Genomic DNA, 24,314 nt, shown 5'->3' with positions numbered 1-24,314 from the left:
CTCTCACTCTGACTCTCTCCCTCTCTCTCTCTCTGACTCTCTCCCTCTCTCTCTCTGACTCTCTCTCCCTCTTTCTCTATCCCTTTCTCCCTCTCCCTCTCTCTCTCTCTCTCTCTCTCCCTCTCTCTCTCCCTCTCTCCCTCTCTCTCTCCCTCTCTCTCCCTCTCTCCCTCTCCCTGACTCTCTCTCCCTGACTCTCTCTCTCTCCCTCTCTCTCTCTCCCTCTCTCCCTCTCTCTCTCTCTCTCCCACAGTTTATGGACACAGAAACCAGAGGAGTGTTCGAGGAGCTTGTTGTAGAGTTGCATCCCTATCTCAAATGAACAGACATTTTCAGTAGACTGGATTTTTACTCGCTTCTCCATTTGTCTCTTATCTCACACTCATGCTCAAGTCACATGTTCCTCCCCCTCCTACCTATCTCCCTCTCTCTTTTTCTCCTTCTTTCTTTCTTTCTTTCTTTCTTTCTTTCTTTCTTTCTTTCTTTCTTTCTTTCTTTCTTTCTTTCTTTCTTTCTTTCTTTCTTTCTTTCTTTCTTTGTCTCTCTCTCTCTCTTCCTCTCTTTCCCTCTCTCTTTCCCTCTGACAGTCAGTGCCTGCCTTTAACTCTCCCCTGTTAATGTGTGTCTGTGTGAAAAATGTGTATGTGTATATTTGAGACGCTTTTCCTCCAAGAGGCCAAATCTTTTCTTGCACTACCCTCTCTTGTATATCCTCCCCCCATACCTTTAGTTTATTGCTGGACGTGTTTACCAACTGAGTTCCTACCAGGTCTTAAAGACTAGGCACTCAATAGTGTAGAGCAGTCAGGAATTTGTCCATTAACACTAGGGCCATCCCGACTCATGAGCAGTGGTGTAAAGTACTAAAGTAAAAAACACTTTAAAGTACTACTTAAGTCGTTTTTGGGAGTATCTGTACTTTACTATTTATATTTTGGGCAACTTTTACTTTTACTTCACTACATTCCTAAAGAAAATAATGTACTTTTTACTCCTTACATTTTCCCTGACACCCAAAAGTGCTCATTACATTTTGAATGCTTAATAGGACAGGAAAATTGTCCAACTCACACACTTATCAAGAGAACATCCCTGGTCATCCCTACTGCCTCTGACCTGGCAGACTCACTAAACACAAATGCATCTTTTGTAAAATATGTCTGAGTTTTGGAGTGTGCCCCTGGCAGTACGTACTTTTTAAAAACAAGAAAATGGTGTCGACTGCTTTGCTTAAAATATAAGTGATTTTAAATTATTTATACATTTACTTTTGATACTTAGAACCAAATACTTTTAGACATTTATTCAATAAGTACTTCAAGGAAAAACTTCCACTTTTACTTGAGTAACTTTCTATTAAGGTATCTATACTTTTACTCCAGTATGGCAATTGGGTACTTCTTCCACCACTGCTCATTAGGATGTGCCAAATGGACGCATCAACAGAATACACACCCACGGACACACAGTCTGCCCACAGCCAAGGGGCAAAGACACTTCCAGTGAACTGACCCCCATTCCCTTTGGCATTTTCCCTCTCACTGTCAAACAGTACGTGTTCAGTCAGTCAGGAATGGAGAGCAGTCCATCATCCCTGTCCCAGTGTCCCTTCTTTGAATGCACAGACAAGCATGGAGGACTGAATGTCTTCAGGGAGTTCAGAATCTCAGAAAATATCCGGGTAAGATTGGACACAACAGCACTTTGATGATGAAGTACAGGGCTGAGCAGCTGCATTCTAGATCAAAAACAAGACACAGAACAGAACCTTGAGTTAGAATCACAGAGTTCTATTATGCCTTGATGAGCCTTGATTGAATATAATTGTATATTTGACTTATGAGATTCATTATACAAATCATTCAGCTGCAGACAGTAGATACAACAGAGAGTAGCTCCTCAACATCTGTGGTGAATATGATGCTCAGGCAAGATAGTAATTATGAGTAGATCAGTTCTCTCAATAGCCCCCCCCCCCAAAAAAAAAATCAGTACTGGAGCTGCTAAATGACTTAAATGTAAATGTAAATGAGATGATTTTTGGCCTGCACAAGAACGCCCTCTTCACCAGTAGTCAGAGCTTCTGCCAGAAATTAACGAAGACTGCCCTCTAGTGGTGCTCATATTTGCTGTCTTCATCACAGAAATGTGATAATAACCAATAACGATCCTAAATTACATTTTCAGCCCTACATAAAAAACAAAATACATTTCCAGATATTAGGCTACATAAACATTAAAACATAAAAAACTAAATACTCTTCCAGATATTAGGCTAGGGGAGATATTATGCTATGGACTATAGACTGCAAATGTGTGGTATGTTTCGAGACAGTCTGCTTTGGGTAACATAATACGCCATTGTTTTATGGAACATAGACAGTCATGCCAGGTATGATGTTCTTTTTTCCAAAACAAAATGTATCTTCCATAAAAACATGTTTAGGTGCTGTCTGCTTCTCTCCTACTGCTCATGGTGTTCTTTAGCCTGGCATGTTATATCAGAGCAAATGTGCTATTGCAATTTGGAGAACTTTAAGAATAGATTAATTTGTACAATAAAAAAAACAAGGATTTTACAAACTTACTACAGATCCATCTCTGGTGCAGTAAGTGGGCGTGGTGTATCCTGTTTGTGCGTGATTACGTTACAGCGCGGTGACGCAAGACTAGTTGTTTTGGAGGAAGTGAGAGAGAAAAAAATCAGTCGCGAAAAGAAACCAGGGCAAAAGACAAGACAACAAGATCTGAACAAAAATTATATAGCAAATTATACGTATTTACACTAATGTGAAGGGAATCTGAAAATACTAATCGGGGAATCTGAATATCAAAGAGAGATAAGCATCTCAAGCTGCAGAAACCAACTTGATACATTAGCATTTTAACTGGGTAATTTAGCTAACGCATTAACTAGCTATCTATTTTGCTCGTGACAGTTATTCAAATTCAACAAGAGGCTCACCTGAGTCGATACAGCGGTCTGGTGTGTTGGAAGTTGAAGGTAAGCTCTGAGATGTAATTAACTAGCTAATGACTGCGACATAATATAACATTATTTCATACGGAAAGCTTTTGTTCATGGTCTAAACAAGAAATGGGCGACCGTCACAGTGGGGCGGCCTCTTGCAGACGAATTGAGCAATAGGTCGGGGACGGTGTAGCCGTGGGCCTCCTGTCAGCTCCGACGGAGTGAACATTGCGTTCTAATGTGGACATGACCGAAAATATTTTCTGTTGTCCATTAATAACCACTTGAAATGGAGTTTGAACAACAACGACGCCGAAAATTGAAGGTTCAGGACATTCCAAATAGCTAAGCTTCCATGTTTAAAAACAACATTTTATGGAACATTACATATCATTTATTTGTACAAAAGATTGATTCATGCATTGTTTGTTAGATATGTCACACGTAGGATCCCAGTGAGTCGATTGTAAAACAAACGTCTTGTCGGTCCTGAGCTTGTGGAAATCTTTCTCCCATGTGATCTGACTTCTATAATGCAGTGTCATGGGTTGCAGATTAGGCGAGGACTGGGGTTGTTACAGTAACAACTAACTTTTTACAGTAGGATTCCTATAAATACAATTTAACAATTATACTGGTTTATATTATGACAACTATTCATTTGTATGTTGGTTATATTCAGTTACAGTGTTGGTTATAGTTCCACTACAACGTAGGCATGATACTGTGCTTTCCAGCTAGACATTTTGTCAGCATAGAGATGACCTTTCCACTCGTTAGAGCATCACTGTGTCACACTCACAGTATCTCCAGCTGCGGGAGTCACACTAGCAGGGACTCAGGTGCAGCTGTCAACCTGGTAGCATTGAGGGTGTTAAGTATGTGACATGTTTGGAAATGAGTTAATCTCATCAGGGTTATTTATGCACAACACATCTAGCCTATATTTAGACTTTGTTTGTGTCTGAATGTGCCGCTGTATCTGGGTGTACAGTGGGGCAAAAAAGTATTTAGTCAGCCACCAATTGTGCAAGTTCTCCCACTTAAAAAGATGAAAGGCCTGTAATTTTCATTATAGGTACACTTCAACTATGACAGACAAAATGAGGGGAAAAAATCCAGAAAATCACATTGTAGGATTTTTAATTAATTTATTTGCAAATTATGGTGGAAAATAAGTATTTGGTCACCTACAAACAAGCAAGATTTCTGTCTCTCACAGACCTGTAACTTCTTCTTTAAGAGGCTCCTCTGTCCTCCACTCGTTACCTGTATTTAATGGCACCTGTTTGAACTTGTTATCAGTATAAATGACACCTGCCCACAACCTCAAACAGTCACACTCCAAACTCCACTATGGCCAAGACCAAAGAGCTGTCAAAGGACACCAGAAACAAAATTGTAGACCTGCACCAGGCTGGGAAGACTGAATCTGCAATAGGTAAGCAGCTTGGTTTGAAGAAATCAACTGTGGAAGCAATTATTAGGAAATGGAAGACATACAAGACCACTGATAATCTCTCTCGATCTGGGGCTCCACGCAAGATCTCACCCCGTGGGGTCAAAATGACCACAAGAACGGTGAGCAAAAATCCCAGAACCACACGGGGGGACCTAGTGAATGACCTGCAGAGAGCTGGGACCAAAGTAACGAAGCCTACCATCAGTAACACACTACGCCGCCAGGGACTCAAATCCTGCAGTGCCAGACGTGTCCCCCTGCTTAAGCCAGTACATGCCCAGGCCCGTCTGAAGTTTGCTAGAGAGCATTTGGATGATCCAGAAGAAGATTGGGAGAATGTCATATGGTCAGATGAAACCAAAATATAACTTTTTGGTAAAAACTTGTCGTGTTTGGAGGACAAAGAATGCTGAGTTGCATCCAAAGAACACCATACCTACTGTGAAGCATGGGGGTGGAAACATCATGCTCTGGGGCTGTTTTTCTGCAAAGGGACCCATGAATGGGGTCATGTATCGTGAGATTTTGAGTGAAAACCTCCTTCCATCAGCAAGGGCATTGAAGAAGAAACGTGGCTGGGTCTTTCAGAATGACAATGATCCCAAACACACCACCCGGCATCGAAGGAGTGGCTTCGTAAGAAGCATTTCAAGGTCCTGGAGTGGCCTAGCCAGTCTCCAGATCTCAACCCCATAGAAAATCTTTGGAGGGAGTTGAAAGTCTGTGTTGCCCAGCAACAGCCCCAAAACATCCCTGCTCTAGAGGAGATCTGCATGGAGGAATGGGCCAAAATACCAGCAACAGTGTGTGAACCTTGTGAAGACTTGCAGAAAACGTTTGACCTCTGTCATTGCCAACAAAGGGTATTTAACAAAGTATTGAGATAAAATTTTGTTATTGACCAAATACTTATTTTCCACCATAATTTGCAAATAAATTAATTAAAAATCGTACAATGTGATTTTCTGGATTTTTTTTCTCATTTTGTCTGTCATAGTTGAAGTGTACCTATGATGAAAATTACAGGCCTCTCTCATCTTTTTAAGTGGGAGAACTTGCACAATTGGTGGCTGACTAAATACTTTTTTGCCCCACTGTATGTGCATACAAATCATTGAAGTGACTGGTCCCAGCTGTCTCTCCACCTCTCCCTCCCTGTGCAGTGTTTAGAATCCAACATCATGGACAGAGGGCATCAGACCATAACCAAAGAACACTGTTTGGGATTTGCTGGAGTCATCATGTTATGCATGATGTCATGCTACTCCCAGAAGAGAACAATGCATACTATATTAATGACAATGAAATGTGAAATATAACCGTGATTCACTGCCTTGTCTAGTGATGACAGTCAGACGATCAACCCAGTATTTTAGGAATCCATTCTTCACGTTATGGAGAATCTCTATACATACTACCTGACCCTGGCTACCTGACCCCTAGCCTCTCTGAGTTGTGGTCAGTAGTCTTCTCTGGTAGTCATGTACGAGACTATGGTGTTGGCATGCCCAGTGGGCCACCCTGAAGGGCTGTTCTCCACGCTCCAGAGTCAATACACTGGCCCAGTTCGAATGCTTTAAAAGTTTGCTCTTTATTCCTTGTTTCCTTCGGGTAAACACAGGTCATAAGTGTTGGATAGCCAATGAGTTCTTCAAAGAAGCCAGAAAGCGAGGATTTTCATCAAAGTATTCAAAAATGGCCCCTACCTCACCACACTTCACTAGTTAATGGAGAGCAGAGCAGTAGCACTGAAGGGGTTCTTGTACTCAGAGGAGAACTAGAGTGCTTGGCCAACTCTGATGTCTGTGCAGTGATGTAAGTTAAGACTGTTTGTAAATATAGCCACCTTTTGTCATTATCATATTAATGTTGGATTTATGAGTATGGTGAAACAATCTTTAAAAGTCTCACAGGTGGAGCCGTTGTCTGTAGTTAGATGTCTGCTGGCGGTCGCCTATGGGTTGTATAATGAGTACAGATCCAGAGGCCTAGTTAGTAGTTTATCAATAGAAACACATGGCTTGTTAATGGCTATGGCTTGTTCACAGACCGAGACTAAGAGTGGATCACAGGGCCTGGACACGAAGGGTCACTTACCCTGTTTATAGGCTCTGACCCCAGAGAGCCACAGCTGGGACAACACACACAGAGAGAGAGAGAAAGACCGTGACCACTGTCCAGGGGGTTGTGTAAGTGTTGTTATTTTGGAACCTTTTTTTTTTTTTTTACAAGTATCAGCTCTGAAAATGGAGAGAAGTGTCAGGCTTTGGCCAGATGGGACATCCCTGTGTTTCACTTAATTAAGGGTGAGTGGAGTGAGGGCTGTGGATGGATGGTGGGCTTGGGCGTTATACCGGTGTATACCGTTTAGAAGGCCAGCATCTCGAAGTCGCCTCTTCACTGTTGACGTTGAGGCTGGTATTTTGCGGGTACTATTTAATAAAGCTGCCAGTTGAGCACTTGTGAGGCATCTGTTTTGCAAATTAGGCACTCTCATGTACTTGTTCTCTTGCTCAGTTGTGCACCGGGGCCTCCCACTCCTCTTTCTATTCTGGTTAGAGCCAGTTTGCGCTGTTCTGTGAAGGGAGTAGCACACAGCGCTGTACGAGATCTTCAGTTTCTTGGCAAGAATAGACTGATGAGTTTCAGAATAAAGGTATTTTGTTTCTGGCCATTTTGAGCCTGTAATCAAACCCACAAATGCTGATGCTACAGATACTCAACTAGTCTAAAGAAGGCCAGTTGTATTGCTTCTTTAATCAGAACAACAGTTTTCAGCTGTGCTAACATATTTCTAAAAGGGATTTCTAATGATCAATTAGCCTTTTAAAATTATAAACTTGGATCTGCTAACACAACATGCCATTGGAACACAGGAGTGATGGTTGCTGATAATGGGCCTCTGTACTCCTATGTAGATATTCCATAAAAAATCTGCCGTTTCCAGCTACAATAGTCATTTACAACATTAAGAATGTCTACATCCTCTTTCTGATCAATGTTGATATTTTAATGGACAAAAAAAAAAACGTTTTTCTTTCGAAAACAAGGAAATTTCTAAGTGACCCCAAACTTTTGAACGGTAGTGTACATATACATATACAGTACCAGTCAAAAGTTTTGACACCTACTAATTTCTGGGGTTTTCTTTATTTTTAATATTTTCTACATCTTAGCATTCTCTCAACCAGCTTCATGAGGTAGTCACCTGGAATGCATTTTAATTGACAGGTGTGTCTTAAGTTATTTTGTTTACTTCTTAATGTGTTTGAGCCAATCAGTTGTGTTGTGACAAGTTAGGGGGGTATACAGAAGATAGCCCTATTTGGTAAAAGACAAAGTTTATAATATGGCAAGAACAGCTCAAAAAGCAAGAAATGACAGTCCATCATTACTTTAAGACATGAAGGTCAGTCAATCTGGTAAATTGTGAGATGCAGAGTAGGTGAACAGATGAGCTCCGCATGTGTGGTTCCCACTGGGAAGCATGGAGGAGGAGGTGTGATAGTGTGGGGGTACTTTGCTGGTGACACTGATTTATTTAGAATTCAAGGCACACTTAACCAGCATGGCTACACACCATCCCACAGCATTCTGCAGCGACACACCATCCCATATCATCTGTTTTTCAACAGGACAATGACCCAACACACCTCCAGGCCGTGTAAGGGCTATTTGACCATGGGGAGTGATGGAGTGCTGCATCAGATAACCTGGCCTCCACAATCACCTGACCTCAAGCCAATTGAGATGGTTTGGGATGAGTTGGACCGCAGAGTGAAGGAAAAGCAGCCAACAAGTGCTCAGCATATGTGGGAAATCCTTCAAGACTGTTGGAAAAGCATTCCAGGTGAAGCTGGTTGAGAGAATGCCAAGAGTGCAAAGCTGTCATCAAAGCAAAGGGTGGCTTTTTGAAGGATCTCAAATATTAAATATATTTTGATTTGTTTCACACTTTTTTGGTTACTACATGATTCCATATGTGTTATTTTATAGTTTCTACAATGTAGAAAATTGTAAAAATAGAGAAAAACCCTTGAAAGAGTAGGTGTTCTAAAACTTTTGACCGGTAGGGTATATCGTGGAACACTATCTTCAAAAAGGCAGCAACCTCAGCAGTGGCGCTTGTTTGTAGAGGACTATGTGGCATAGCCTTGTTTTGTTAATTTATTTTTTTCCTGAGCCCTTGTCACAGTCAAGTCACAGCTATTTTATAGTAAAAACATATGATGTAATATAGCAGAATTAAATTGACCAGAATATTTTTCCTAATAAAAAAAGTTTCCAGTGCAAAGTGATGCTTATCTCGTGCCTGGAACAGTTATTCTCTGTGATCATTTAAAACGGCTCTCAATTTAGCGAGTTGAAAGACAATTTTTCTTCAGTGATACAAACCAGAATTTGTCTTTTCAATATACAGATATTTGATTTAGTTTATTCTGCCTGTTCTTTGGAATTTTCAAAATGGATGAACGATTCCACATTGAACACTGCATGGGGATGAATTATGGCCAGGACATCTGCTTGGTGAGTAGGCCCAGGCTTAATGATTCTGATGAAAATATGCTCTGTCTTTATCAAACTAATGTTTTTGCATATTTTTAGTGTGGAACCGGTCTATGTTTAGGTTGGTTATTCGCCTAGGCTAACCAATTCTAGATGGCACTAGCAGTTTGCAAAGTAGCTTAAGAGGAAAATAGATGGAATGCAATTATTCAAAAATTGCAGCTTGTTGCTGGAACACATTTTCTACTTCAATCAACCAGCCCATTTTGAATTTGTGATGAAACTGTTTTTTTTGGCAAGGAATGTTGCTCCTGTATCCCATTAGTTAAATATGTTTTTATAGGCATTTATTTCTGTTGGCCTAACGGGAGCTTGTGTGCGTACTCAGCACACGTGAGTGAATGAGACACAGAGGGGAAAGAGAATTTAGGGGAAAGAATGGTGTGATGTTTGACTTGTTTTCATTTTTGTTGTGCCCTGCCAATGCACATGTACAAATGGAACACTAGAGTCAAAGCAAATTATTGTTGTCAAGACAATTTCACTTGCCTGTTCGGCCAGCCACAAATCACATTCCACCAAATAGTTTTACAGTATTGGATAAAAAAAAATCTCTGGTTAAAGATCGAGATTTGACATCCGTACAAAGTACTTGAGTACTCAATTACTCATGCCCATCTCTACCTGCAAATAGTTTGTCAGAGACTGTATGAAATGTTCACATTGTCCTCGTTAGCATTTAGCTAGAGTTCTCTATGGGATTGTATACGTATTTGTTAGCATTGTTAACCCACGTATTCGAGGCTGTGTGGTCTGAAAGTAGTGCCCCTTGTGTCCAGTGCCAGTATTACCGAATATCCCGGCATGGCACCAGGTTGGTATGACAGTCTGGATACCGCCCAAGCCTAATGGATAGTACATGCAGGGGAATGTTGGGCATTGTGTAGCGGTGGCCTATCCTCCTTACTAACTGGCAAGTTACTCTCTTTGTTTAGACGGACATATATCTTGATGGTAATAGGCCGGACAAAAGCTGTTGTACTCGTTAATCTGACTGTTGGCCTGGCTGTTGCATTGTTGTTTCCCATGATAAACACAATATGGATTTGAATGGGTCACTCTCGTCATTGTTTCAGTATAACATTGGGGGGGCTTTTCTATTATCCTTTATCTCAGTCAGTGCCAGATAGGACTGGGCTGGGTTCGTTCCCATGACACTGCACCAGGTGTGTGTGCCTTGGTGAGAGATCTCACCTAGGTTTCTCCATTGAGAGAATGTGCCCTCAAAGTTAGGATGTTTGCCATTAGTATTGAAGCCTAATCACTTATTAAAACTGGAGTTTGGGAACGGCCACCCTGGAAGTGATTGGGAAAGAGTAGAGTTTTATGGTTGTCGTTCTCTCGCCTCTGATGTGAAACACGATCTAGTCCTCAGACGTGTGTGTGTGTGTGTGTGTGTGTGAGAGAGATTAGGGAACACATGACTGGAATGAAGAGTTTAAGTCTGATGCCCAGTGGAATAGCACTCTCTCTACAGTACACACAGTGCTAAATCACACACATTATAGCATTTTCTGACGCTCATGGTGCGGAGCTATGGATTTCAACCCCAGCGATCAGTTTGAAACTATTTGAAAAATATAAAATGTCTAGAGAAATCAGGTCAATATACTTGCAAGAACTACTTTTTCCAGGTGTGTGCATATTTTTGTGTTTAGGTAGGGTAGGGGTGTCAAACTAATTCCCCCCTGGGGCCCGTTTAGTCTTCACCATGGTCTGGACCCCGGTAGGGCCACGCTGAAAATGTGTTATTTCCTCGCCGTCAAAATGTGCAAATAATGATCCGCTATCCATCATTTCTGGAATTTCAGATGCTCCCTTACTGTCTAGCTTTAGTTTTGATGATTGTTAGCGAGTTGGACACATTGAAGATACATTATAATGTCTACACAGTTTCGATTTGGTTTTAGTCATTTGGAAGAAACTAATTATACAAAAAAAATATATCATTTTTAAACTAAGACATCATGGCGGGCCTTATTAAATCATCTCGTGTGCATGCGTGCATAGTCCAAGTCCTGGGTTGCATCCAAATAATCAACTTTCTCCCAAAGTATGGATTTGAAAGGAAATTACTGGTAAATGGAAACTCCCTCTTGGCCTACATCAATACAATGCTTTTAAATGTTTAGGGAGTAGTGAACGAGTGCACACTTCAGGAGGAAGGAGAGATTGAGACTCAACCCTGATTTTGTGTGTGTGGTCTCTCCTCAGACACGGCAGAATGACGTCCAGGAAGAAAGTGCTCCTGAAAGTCATCATCCTTGGGGATTCTGGGTTAGTCACCGAGTATTTGTGTTCTCTTCCTGTTTGACCAGTGTTTCGTTTTCCACTTTGATAATAGACTGCTGTTTGAATATTCCAGATTCATTAGAAACTGCAGTCTACTACAGTCTTCCTGTACTGTCTTCCTGTACAGTCATAACTGCCAAAATAAAGAAAACACTATAGTAAGTGAGGGGTACAAAGTATATTGAAAGCAGGTGCTTCCACACAGGTGTGGTTCCTGAGTTAATTAAGCAATTAAAACATCCCGTCATGCTTACGGTCATGTATACAAATGCCCAGTTGCCCATTATTTTGGCTAACATGGCTAGAATTAGAGCGCTCAGTGACTTTGAAAGAGGGGTCTCAAAGGAGCATAGGGGGCTTAAAGGGTGAGTGTCCACAGTATTGCATCAGAGCACCTCTAATGGGGTTTAATGGTGTCTGATCTCTCTCTGCTCCTCATTGAGTTTGGCTCATGAGCCATTGGCCATGGTTCCTCTTTCACCGTTAGGACTGAATGGATAGATGGAATAATGCAGCCATGTAAATAGATGAATAATTATCTTTTAACACCTTTCTTTCCCCTGCTTGTTGTCCACCTCTCTTTCCCTTCATATCTCTCTCCTTCTCAGAGTTGGGAAGACCTCCCTGATGAACCAGTATGTGAATAGGAAGTTCAGTAACCAGTACAAAGCCACAATAGGAGCTGACTTCCTGACCAAGGAGGTGATGGTGGACGATCGGCTCGTCACAATGCAGGTACAGAAACGTGGCTACAGCACCACTATCACAGCCACAATATCCAATAATAAAGATGGCGTCGATAGACATGGCCGCCTTTTTTCAGGCTCCGAAGCAACTTTGCAGTATTTTGATTTTATAATGTTCTTTCTCACGTTATTAGCCCAAAACTTTCTTTGCATTATTACATACAGCCGGAAATAACTTTTTGATATCAGAGAGGCGGTAACTCCCCAGCATTCCTGAATTGTATCTTTTGTTCGTACCATCCAAGGCATTTTAACTTATCCCAGAGGCAGTTCCAAGACGCCGCCGGCGTAGAAGAGGTATTCGGAGTGGACTTTTAGTCCGACTCAGGAGGTGTGCACACTATTCACCGCTTCCGAGTATACTAGTCACCAATGTTCAGTCTGTGGAGAAAATAAAGAATCTACTTCCATAGAGACATCAGGGACTGTAACATACTCTGTTTCACAGAATCGTGGCTCTCTCTGGATATACTGTCCCCGTCCATACACCCAGCTGGGTTTTCAATACATCATGCAGATAGGAATATAGTACTCCAGGAACGAGAAAGGCGAAGGTGTATGTTTCATGATTAACTACTGATGGTGTGATTGTGGTAACGTACAGGAACTTAAGTTCTTTTGTTCACCCGACCTGAAATACGTCACAATCAAATGTCGACCGCATTACCTCCATACAGAATTTTCTTCGGGTTATCGTCACAGCCGTGTGTATATCTACAATTCGATACCACGACAGCTCTCAAGGAACTACACTGGACCTTGTGTAAACTGCATATCCTGAAGCTGCATTTATTAAAGCTGGAGACTTCAGTAAAGCAAATCTAAGGAAAACGCTACCAAAGTTATATCAACACATCACCTGCAGTACTTGTGCTTCAAAAACTCTTAACCATTGTTACTCTCCCTTCTGGGAAGGCTACAAGGTCCTCCTCCATCCTCCCTTTGGCAAATCAGAGCACGACTCCATTTTTCTCCTCCCTTCCTATAGGCAGAAACTCAAACAGGAAGTACCCATGCTAAGGTCTATTCTAGGCTGGTTTGACCAATCGGAATCCATGCTTCAAGACTGTTTTGATCACGTGGACTGGGACATGTTACAGGTTGCCTCTGAGAATAACATTGATGTATATATTGATACAGTGACTGAGTTCATCAGGAAGTGTATAGGGGATGTTGTTCCCATTGTGGCGATTAAAACCTATCCAAACCAAAAACCGTGTATAGATGGCAGCATTTGTGATAACTGAAAGTGCGAACCACCACATTTTAAGTGTATTAACCTTTGCAAGACAGCCAGCCCAGGCGGCATCCTCAGAGCGTGCGCAGACCAGTTGGCTGGAGTGTTTACGGACATATTCAATCTGTCCCTATCTCAGTCTGCTGTCCCCACTTGCTTCAACATGTCCACTATTGTTCCTGTACCCAATAAAGCAAAGGTAACTGAACTAACTGACTACCGCCCCTTACCACTCACTTGTGTCATGAAGTGCTTTGAAAGGCTAGTAAACCTACACAGGATCGGTGTCTCCCCTGCGGACGGTGGAGCTAATATAGGCTAAGTAACAAAAGTTCCCAGGACATAGAAATATCTGATATGGGCAGAAAGCTTAAATATTTGTTAAACTGCACTGTCAAATTTACAGTAGCTATTACAGTGAAAGAATAGCATGCTATTGTTTGAGGATAGTGCACAATTATGAACTTGAAAATGTTTTATTAAACCAATTAGGCACATTCTGAACAGATATGCAATGGTTCATTGGATAAGTCTAAAACTTTGCACATACACTGCCATCTAGTGGCTAAAATCTAAATTGTGTCTGGGCTGGAATAAGACATTATGGTCTTTCTCTTGCATTTAAAGAGTGTAGAAGTGTAGCAAAATGCTTGTTGAACAAAAATAAAATCTTAAAAACTAGAAGCGAGGCAGCCCTCTGTCGTAGTCATTTTTACCTGCAATACAATATAACAATAGATCACAGATGATGCAATCACCATCGTACTGCACACTGCCTTATTCCATCTGGACAAGAGGAATACATACAGTTGAAGTCGGAAGTTTACATACACCTTAGCCAAGTACATTTAAACTCGGTTTTTCACAATTCCTGACATTTAATCCTAGTAAAAATTCCTTGTCTTAGGTCAGTTAGGATCACCACTTTATTTTAAGAATGTGAAATGTCAGAATAATAGTAGAGTGATTTATTTCAGCTTTTTTTTTTTTATTTTCAGCTTTTATTTCTTTCACATTCCCAGTGGGTCAGAAGTTAACATACACACAATTAGTATTTGGTAGCATTGCCTTTAAATTGTTTAACTTGGGTCAAACATTTGGGGAAGACTTCCACAATCTTCCCACAATAAGTTGGGTGAATTTTGGCCCATTCCTACTGACAGAGCTGGTGTAACTGAGTCAGGTTTGTAGGCCCCCTTGCTCACACACACTTTTTCAGTTATGCCCACAAATGTTCTATAGGAATGAGGTCAGGGCTTTGTGATGGCCACTCCAATACCTTGATTTTGTTGTCCTTAAGCCATTTTGCCACAACTTTGGAAGTATGCTTGGGATCATAGTCCATTTGAAGACCAATTTGCGACTAAGCTTTAACTTCCTGAGTGATGTCTTGAGATGTTGCTTCATATCCATATATCCTTGTGATGCCATCTATTTTGTGAAGTGCACCAGTCCCTCCTGAAGCAAAGCACCCCCACAACAGGATGCTGCCACCCCCGCGCTTCACGGTTGGGATGGTGTTCTTCGGCTTGCAAGCGTCCCTCTTTTCCTCCAAACATAACGATGGTCATTATGGCCAAACAGTTATATTTTTGTTTCATCAGACCAGAGGACATTTCTCCAAAAAGTATGATCTTTGTCTCCATGTGCAGTTGCAAACCGTAGTCTGACTTTTTTATGGTTGTTTTGGAGCAGTGGCTTCTTCCTTGCTGATCGGCCTTTTAGGTTATGTCGATATAGGACTCGTTTTACTGTGGATATAGATGCTTTTGTACCCGTTTCCTCCAGCATCTTCACAAGGTCCTTTGCTGTTGTTCTGGGATTGATTTGCACTTTTCACACCATAATATGTTCATTTCTAGGAGACAATGTGTCTCCTTCCTGAGCGGTATGACGGCTGCATGGTCCCATGGTGTTTATACTTATGTACTATTGCTTGTACAGATGAACGTGGTACCTTCAGGCGTTTGGAACTTGCTCCCAAGGATGAACCAGACTTGTGGAGGTCTACAATTAATTTTTTCTGACGTCCTGGCTGATTTCATTTGATTTTCCCATGATGTCAAGGAACGAGGCAGTGAGTTTGAAGGTAGGCCCTTGAAATACATTCACAGGTACACCTCCAATTGACTCAAATGATGTCAATTAGCCTATCAGAAGCTTCTAAAGCCATGACATAATTTTCAGGAATTTTCCAAGCTGTTTAAAGGCACAGTCAACTTAGTGTATGTAAACTTCTGGCCCACTGGAATTGTGATACAGTGAATTATTATAAGTGAAATAATCTGTCTATAAACAATTGTTGGAAAAATTACTTGGCATGCACAAAGTAGATGTCCTAACCGCGTTGCCAAAACTATTTTGTTAACAAGAAATGTGTGGAGTGGTTGAAAAACCGAGTTTTAATGACGCCAACCAAGTGTATGTAAACTTCCGACTTCAACTGTAATTAAATTGGGGTTTACTCTTAATTTTCTTAGACAGTTAGGCTAAGGCAAGAGCTGTTTCCTCTTCTATGCTGCATTGTTCTCAATCCCAATATGCTGGTTCACTTTGCAATTATGCATGTATTAACATGGGGAAAGGCACCAGTTCTATGGCATACTGAAGATTATTTTTCAGAACCGCGGACAGCGACCATATCCAATGCGGGAGAAAGTGCATTTTTTCTAAATAATATTCAATTTATTGGTGTTGCACCATTATTTTTGTATAATATAACCATATACAATTTCAGTATCACATGGAGTGATAGACTATGCCATCCCTGTGGTCTCCGCAATGGATTAGTCCACTGAGACAGGTGCGAATCAGACAGGTATCTTGTGCACCATTAGAAAAATTCTAAATTGTTCAAGAAATGTCGGTCTAAAGAAATGTTGGTCAACCACCAGCCTATTGACCAAAAAATCGACCTGTCAACTAAATGAGGTCAGCCCTAATAAACAGCATATCATTGGAGCACTTCATTTTATTTTTATATATACCTTTAATTTTGACAGGGAGTAATGTTGAGACCAAGGTCACTTTTTAAAAATGAGCCCTGTAATTACAAAGATACACACCATTTTCAGGCTGAGAAGTGCCAAACGGGTACACCTGTTTTGTCTGATTTACATTTGAGTCATTTAGCAGATGTTCTTATCCAGAGTGACTTACAGGGTTAAGTGCCTTGCTCAATTGCACGTTGACATATTTTTCACCTCGTCAGCTCGGGGATTTGAACCAGCAACCTTTCGGTTATTGGCCCAACACTCTTAACCTTTAGGCTACATACTAAGGAAATGCAAACAACTTGTCATACCGATGGGGGATCAACAGTTAATTATGAAGTACGCTTTTGGTAACACTGATGCAAACTTCAAGTGGCAACCAAACAAGTCTGTTTACATGACAGTGTGATGAGTTTAAGATCTTAGTTCAGAAGAAAACATGTTTCCCAGCAATAGTTAACCCTCTTTCCTTCTGTCACGTTTTCCCTCCCTCCTTTCTTCCCTCCATCGCTCCCTCCATCTGTCCACATGGTCAGATCTGGGACACGGCAGGGCAGGAGAGGTTCCAGTCTCTGGGTGTGGCGTTCTACCGCGGGGCAGACTGCTGTGTGCTGGTGTTTGATGTGACTGCTCCTAACACCTTCAAGACTCTAGACAGCTGGAGGGACGAGTTCCTCATCCAGGCCAGTCCCAGGGACCCCGAGAACTTCCCCTTTGTGGTGCTAGGCAACAAAATCGACCTGGAGAACAGACAGGTGGGTGACAGATGACTATAGGCGTTACCACATCTAATGTTACCACCTCTAGTACTACAGTCATTGGCCCTAATGCTAATGTCATCTACAGTGGAGTTTTCATACATATGATTCAAAGTTTCTCAGTGGCAGGGTACGATCTAATGTGTGTTTCTCACCAATATTGGGGTCTCCTCATAGATCTCATCTGATGTTTGTGAATGTCTTTCCCTCCACACCCAGGTGACGACCAAGCGAGCTCAGGCATGGTGTCAGAGTAAGGACAACATCCCCTACTTTGAGACCAGTGCTAAGGAGGCCATCAACGTAGAGCAGGCCTTCCAGACCATCGCACGCAATGCCCTCAAACAGGTGGGTTGGGCCAGGATCATCATGGCAGCTCACAGGAGGGAATTGGGGATTTTGGTGAATGAATGACATTTTATTTTTGTGTCAAATCACCAGTTGGCAACCCATTCCTTTTGGGATTAATTGACACATAAACAAACATTACAATAATTCCCTGTGATAATTCAGTGCGCAGCGCAAAAAAAGAGTAAAACAATAAATATCAACACATAAGTTAAATAAGGTTATCCAAACAATAATTATATCCCTAGGGCAGCAAAAATATATAGACATATACAGAACAATGAAACAGAAGGCATTTGAACCCAGTCTGGCATAATGAGAAGATTCAAGTGGGAGACAGGCCTTGGTTTTGTTGACTGTTCTTTCAGAGGACTACTTAAGTAGAAGAGCAAAACTTAGATCCCAGTTTCTCCATCTTCTCATTGTTTCTCCCTCTTTTATTTTTATCAGGAGACTGAGGTGGAGCTGTATAATGAATTCCCGGAACCCATCAAGCTGGACAGGAATGATCGAGCAAAGCCTTCAGCAGAGGCCTGCAGCTGCTGAGGCACAACATGGACTATCTTCTGTCTGGCTTTCAGGAACAAACCCCTTCTCTCTTTCTAAAGGAAAGGACAGCCTCTCTGGTTTCTGCATGCACCCATGTCACATTGCCCTCCCACCAGAATCCCAACAAGTGTCCAGTTATTTACATGTACTGCCCATGATGGGTGTATACATACACCTTTAACACACATTCATTCACTCCCACACATACACATCTTGATGAATCCAATGCCGTTAGAGAAGAATTGGTACACCCCTGTAGACTCCACTATTCATGCCCGTTCCTGAATCCATACCATGAGTGAACCCACAGCCTGGCCCACCCTGTCTGACTGTGTCCCCTCTCTGTCTCTCACATTGGGGGGTCCAGATGGAGCCATGTCCTAGGAGTGCAGTGGAGAACTCTAAAGTGATGGCTGAAGCTTCTTGACATGAGATTATGATGATGATATATTTGTCTCATTGTCCTGAAACGTTTAATCCTCTGTATTTTCTGTTCTTCATAATTGTTTTGTTTTGACTTGAAGTTCTATATTGCCTAACTTACTGTTGACAAATAATTAGCTGTGCTATAATTTTTTTGTTCGTATTGGCTGTCGATGTTAAGTCTTAAGCCAATCGGAAGCTTATACTTGGTTTTGCACTGTGGTTTTGCTGATATGTTTTGTTATAAACTCTTATTTGGGCTTGACTGACAACAAGCCATTAACAACAACACTGCTCCCACCATCCTTCTCTACTACCCCCAGGAAGCCTGTTGATGCTATAAAAAATGCACAGGTGGCTCCCTTTTGTTCGGAGCGCGCATTGGTTGGTTTAGTAGCTTATGTTGCAGGGGAAATATTCATAAGTAGGCGATGAAGAGAGAGAAGCTGACGATGCAAACACAATGGAAGACATGGAGAAAGTTCATATTAAGATATTAATAGTCCTAGAACTACTGCTACTACTATGTTCTATTTGTCCTTTCCTTTGTCAGACAATGTGTTTCAACACTACAATTACAGCTCTGCTCCTCTACATCTGTCCACTGTTATGCCTGTATTGTCTATACTGTATCTTCCTTTCTGCTGGTAGCTCAGGTTGGCAAGAGTTTGTTAATAAGTGCTTAATATGACTTTTTAACAGATTGTGTACTACTATTGAGTGTGGGTATAACAGGAACAGTGGGGAAAAGATGAGAGATTAAACAATTGGATGTTATTTCTATCAATCACAAAGAAACAGTCCAAGGATTTGCCCTGGTATTACTCCTCTTCTTCACGAAATAATCAGTGCTATGCCAATTCAGTTGTTGAGTATTGGGATTTCAAAAGTAATGATAATAAAAAGTAATTCAATATAACAAAAATGTATGATTGTTTTACTGCCATGTGTTTTAAAATGCTGGTGAGTGAGTTGAACAGTATGGGTGTGTGGATAAAGTCACCGATGAAGCCAAGCCAGTAAAAAAATCCATATTACAAACTACTGTAGTTGTGTTGATTGCTCTATAACCCATTTGTTCATATGCCAGCATGCTATACAATAAGGCTGTGACAAAAAGAAAAGTCACACAGTGGTGCAATAGATTAAATTACCCACATTTGTTTCATCACAAAACCAGAGAGCAACATCTGTCCAGTGAAATCTACAAAGCAAATATTGAATGAAACAAACCGTTATGACCTGCAACATGGTCAAGGAAGTTCAATGTTTTAGACAGTTTACTAAACTACTGATTTAGAAACACGCAAGTCAGTAAAAAGGCAACCGGAGCATTGTATTTCAGCACCATTTCAACAGTATACAGTATATATAAGCAAGGCAATATATAGTTTAATACACTGAAAACAAAGTTAAAGATACCAAAAATGATTTAGTCCAATCAATGTTACTAAATATCATGTGGCTGTCCATGGTACTGATTTCTGTGTGTGTGTGTGTGCGTGCACAAGTAAAACATTTGGACTCACCCTACTTGTAGACTAGTTGAATGTCAATGCCATCCTCCTCTTTTTCATGTTGGCAATACTGTCTATGGCTCTGTCATACAGTACACTTTTAGTTTTTGTTGTCATAGGCTGGCAAGCATATTAGCTAGGTAGCCTAACTTCCTCGCCTTTGCAACAATGAACCAGCCAAGTTAGCTAGCTAGTTAATGTAAGCCTAAAAGGGATAGGCAACATCTAGTATACTTCTTGAACTTCAATCGTATCAGGCCAGTGGCATAATATATTAATTTATGGTTAGATCAGAATTGCCATCTTAATCATTGGCCTGTACAGAGAATTAAGTCAAAAAGTCCAAATCCCCATCTCCATCCATAGTTTAGGAAAGGGCCGATTTAGCAAGCAACCTACTGCAGGATATCAACACAAGCAGACCAGAAATGAAAATGAAGATTAGCTTAGGATGTGATTTGATTGGTGTGAAGCCAAATCCAAACTGGCCTCCCTTGGGGGCATTTTGCTGCACCAGGACAACCCACAGTTAAGCTCAGCTCAACGCTCATTGGCTAATTATTTTTTAAACGATACTTGCTGACAATCAAATGCTACAGTTGCAATGTGTTGGGGAATAATCAGAATTAGTTGGTAACATAGGTAAGATGTTTTATATTCATCATATGTTTGCAAGTTACTTTCATCAGAATGTTGTTTTTGTATAATACTGTGGCGGGGTTGCAGTATCTGTTCTATGTCAAGACTAAGTTGCTTGGGCCGGAGAGAGGGGAGAGGTCAAGCGTGTATCTCTTGGCTCCACAATGTCTGTGTGCCAGTCAGTGTGTCTCTGTGATCTTGTCAAGATAGGATGGATTTGATATATGCCTGTTGATATGGAGGATTTGTTTATGGTTCTGAGTTTGAGAAGAGAGCATAGCTGAACGATAAATTATGCCTATGCTGTCTCATCATGTGTGTCTTTTAAAGCATCTCAGTTGAAATGTAGAAGGGACTCTCAGAGAATTAATTGATAGACACTGAATTGATCTGAGAGTCACAGGGTTGTGATAGAGCTCAAATAATTAAAGATGGACTTTGATAACTAACTCTGACTTGTGTGTGGTTTGCTCTCATGATTTGGTAAATAGAGGAAATTTCCATGACAAATGTCATACTTTTTTTGGTCCAGACAGCATCAGATACATGGGCTACACATTCTGATACAGAGGGACGCTGTTGCTCTCACTCTGATTATTTCTCCGGTGAGATTCAGCCACTTGCGAAATTGACAGAAAATTATGAAAACACAGAGAGACTAAATATAAATTATTTTAAATGTTTTATTGGTCAAATATTTGGGGAAGCCTGTCTTCCCTTGGCATCCATGAATACACGCCACTGGAGTTAATGGGATATATTTATTTAGAATATGTCATCAGCAGGTAGCCTAGTGGTGAGAGCATTGGACCGGTTGCTGGATTGTATCCTGGAGCTGACAAGGTAAAAATCTGTTGTTCTTCCCCTGAACAAGGCAGTTAACCCACTGTTTCCCGGTAGGCTGTCATTGTAAATAAGAATTTGTTCTTAACTCACTTGCCTAGTTAAATAAGGTTCAATAAAATAAAAAAGGTGTTTTATTTAACTAGACAAGTCAGTTAAGAACAAATTCTTATTATCAATGACAGCCTAGGAACAGTGGGTTAACTGCCTTGTTCAGGGACATAATTATATATTTTTACCTTGTCAGCTCAGGGATTCGATCTTGCAACCTTTTAGTTACTAGTCCAACACGTTAACCACTAGGCTACCTGCCACTCAACGAAGACTGAATTTATGAAGACTGAATTTAGTCATTTCCATTTTGCTACTCAAATAAGATTTAATAGGGGAAAGCATGTTTAACTGATAGCATGTTTAAAGTACTATGTGCTACGGTTTTTACATATTGAGTACCCCAGTATGAGTTACAATACCCATAAAACCTAGCGGTAAAACTCGGAAATGGTTCCAATCGTTTTTCCATCCTTCATTTTTCCATACTTCATATAAAGGTCTGTGTTTCATGTAGTCTTACCCTGGCGTGACGTTTTGATTACCGCGTAAATATCTCCCGGACAAAGTAACTTTTTTCGCTTGTAATTACCCCCCAAAAATGAAATGCTAATTACCACTAATGTGAGAACTACACATCCTGTCGCAAGCTTTGACATCATGACTCAAGGCAGTGTTGCAGGGTGGGAAAAACCTTAACATTTATCCATGCAAACTCTCAGGAACAAGTAGCAAGGAACCTAGCAAATAAAATAGAATAACTAGTAGATATTTTAACCTTTTTTTAGTTTCTCGTTTAAAAAATGGATGTGTGTTTCTCATGTGTATTGTTGTTTAGCATCTTTCCAATTGACCTACCTTAGCATTTTTAAATGACTATAATAATTTTTATTGCCCTGGTCTTTGTAGCTAACTAGCTAGCTAACCTTAAGTTAGGATGGTTCTGTGCTATGTACCAGATTGTAACGACTACTACGATAAGCAGACGTGCATTTGATCATTTTCCGACCTCTGTAATCCAGAGAAGTCACTGGAGCCATGTGATTAGGTAAGCCCTGTTTGTTCGCTGCTAACAAGCTATTTTGATTTAGGTCAAAGATTTGTGGTTAGCTAGATGCTTATGAAAATTAGCTAGATAACTACAGTCGGTGGTTATGTGTACAACGCACATTACCTTACTTACAAGTAAAAAGAATACCAGCAAATTCAATTTTATTGGGTTGCATACACATATTTAGCAGATGTTTTTTGGGTGTAGAGAAATGCTTGTGTTCCTAGCTCCGACAGTGCAGTATTATCAAACAATACACAAATCTAAAAGTAAAAGACTGGAATTAAGAAATATTTGGACGAGCAATGTCGGAGTATATACACACACACACACACACACACACTACCGTTCAAAAGTTTGGGGTCACTTTAAAAATGTCCTTGTTTTTGCAAGAAAAAAAAAAGTCCATTTAAAAAACATAAAATTGATCAGAAATACAGTGTAGACATTGCTAATGTTGTAAATGACTATTGTAGCTGGAAACGGCTGATTTGTTATGGAATGTCTACATAGGCGTACAGAGGCCCATTATCAGGAATCATCACTCCTGTGTTCCAATGGCACGTTGTGATCATTAGAAAGCCCTTTTGCAAATATGTTAGCACAGCTGAAAACTGTTGTTCTGATTAAAGAAGCAATACAACTGGCCTTTTTCAGACTAGTTGAGTATCTGTAGCATCAGTATTTGTGGGTTCGATTACAGGCTCAAAATGGACAGAATCAAAAGACCTTTCTTCTGAAACTCGTCCAGACTTGTCCCAAAGCAGCTCCTGCATTGTCTTGACTGTGTGCTTAGGGTCGCTGTCCTGTTGGAAGGTGAACCTTCATCCCAGTCTGAGGTCCTACACGCTCTGGAGCAGGTTTTCAGCAAGGATATCTCTGTACTTTGCTCCGTTTATCTTTCCCTTGATCCAGACTGGTCTCCCAGTAACTGCCGCTGAAAAACATCCCACAGTATGATGCTGCCACCACAATGCTTCACCGTAGGGTGGCAGGTTTCCTCCAGATATGATGCTTTGCATTCATGCCAAAGAGTACAAACTTGGTTTCCTCAGACCAGAGAATCTTGTTTCTCAGGGTCTGAGAGTCTTTAGGTGCGGGCTGTCATTTGCCTTTTACTGATGAGTGGCTTCTGTCTGGCCACTCTACCATAAAGGCCTGATTGGTGGAGTGCTACAGAGATGGTTGTCCTTCTGGAAGTTTTTCCCATCTCCCCAGAGCAACTCTAGAGCTCCGTCAGAGTGACCATCAGGTTCTTGGTCACCTCAATGACCAAGGCCCTTCTCTCCCAATTGCTCAGTTTTGCCGGGCTGCCAGCTCTAGGAAGAGCCTTGATGGTTCCAAAAACTTATTCCGTTTAAGAATGATGGAGGCCACTGTGTCTTGGGGACCTTCAATGCTGCAAAAGCGTTTTGGTAACCTTCCCCAGATCTGTGCTTCGACACAATCCTGTCTCGTAGTTCTACAGACAATTCCTTTGACCTCATGGCTTGGTTTTTGCTTTGACATGCACTGTCAACTGTGGGACCTTATATAGACAGGCGTGTTCCTTTCTAAATCATTCCCAATCAATTAAATTTACCACAGGTGGACTCTAATCAAGTTGTAGAAATGGAAACAGGATGCACCTGAGCTCAAATTCGAGTGTCATAGCAAAGGTTCTGAATACTTATGCAAATAAGGTATTTCTGTTTTTTATTTTAAAACATTTCCAAAAATGTCTAAAAGCCTGTTTTTGCTTTGTCATTATGGGGTATTGTGTGTAGATTGCTGAGAAGAAAAAATAACAATTTAATACATTTTAGAATAAGGCTGTAACTTAACTGTAACGAGTGCGCTGAGAGTCGGGAAGCAAGTCCAGGGAGTGA

General features: G+C 41.0%; 1 protein-coding gene across 2 annotated transcripts; it reads left to right on the top strand.

Moving 5' to 3' along the window:
* The first annotated feature begins 2,666 nt into the window (after nucleotides 1–2,666).
* On the top strand, nucleotides 2,667–19,270 carry LOC135541913 (ras-related protein rab7-like). Of its 2 annotated transcripts, XM_064968408.1 has the most exons (7): nucleotides 2,667–3,004; nucleotides 8,069–8,283; nucleotides 11,214–11,276; nucleotides 11,900–12,026; nucleotides 16,804–17,022; nucleotides 17,245–17,373; nucleotides 17,824–19,270. In XM_064968408.1, the coding sequence occupies exons 3-7, from the start codon at nucleotides 11,224–11,226 to the stop codon at nucleotides 17,917–17,919; spliced, it is 624 nt and encodes a 207-aa protein (XP_064824480.1). In that variant the 5' UTR covers nucleotides 2,667–3,004; nucleotides 8,069–8,283; nucleotides 11,214–11,223; the 3' UTR covers nucleotides 17,920–19,270. The 2 variants fall into 2 exon arrangements, with proteins under 2 accessions (XP_064824480.1, XP_064824479.1); XM_064968407.1 differs by lacking the exon at nucleotides 8,069–8,283.
* Nucleotides 19,271–24,314: the final 5,044 nt, after the last annotated feature.

The sequence above is a fragment of the Oncorhynchus masou genome, chromosome 6 (assembly GCF_036934945.1).
Source record: "Oncorhynchus masou masou isolate Uvic2021 chromosome 6, UVic_Omas_1.1, whole genome shotgun sequence".
Classification (NCBI taxonomy): Eukaryota; Metazoa; Chordata; class Actinopteri; order Salmoniformes; family Salmonidae; genus Oncorhynchus; species Oncorhynchus masou.
This window is presented reverse-complemented; position numbering and strand designations above follow the sequence as displayed.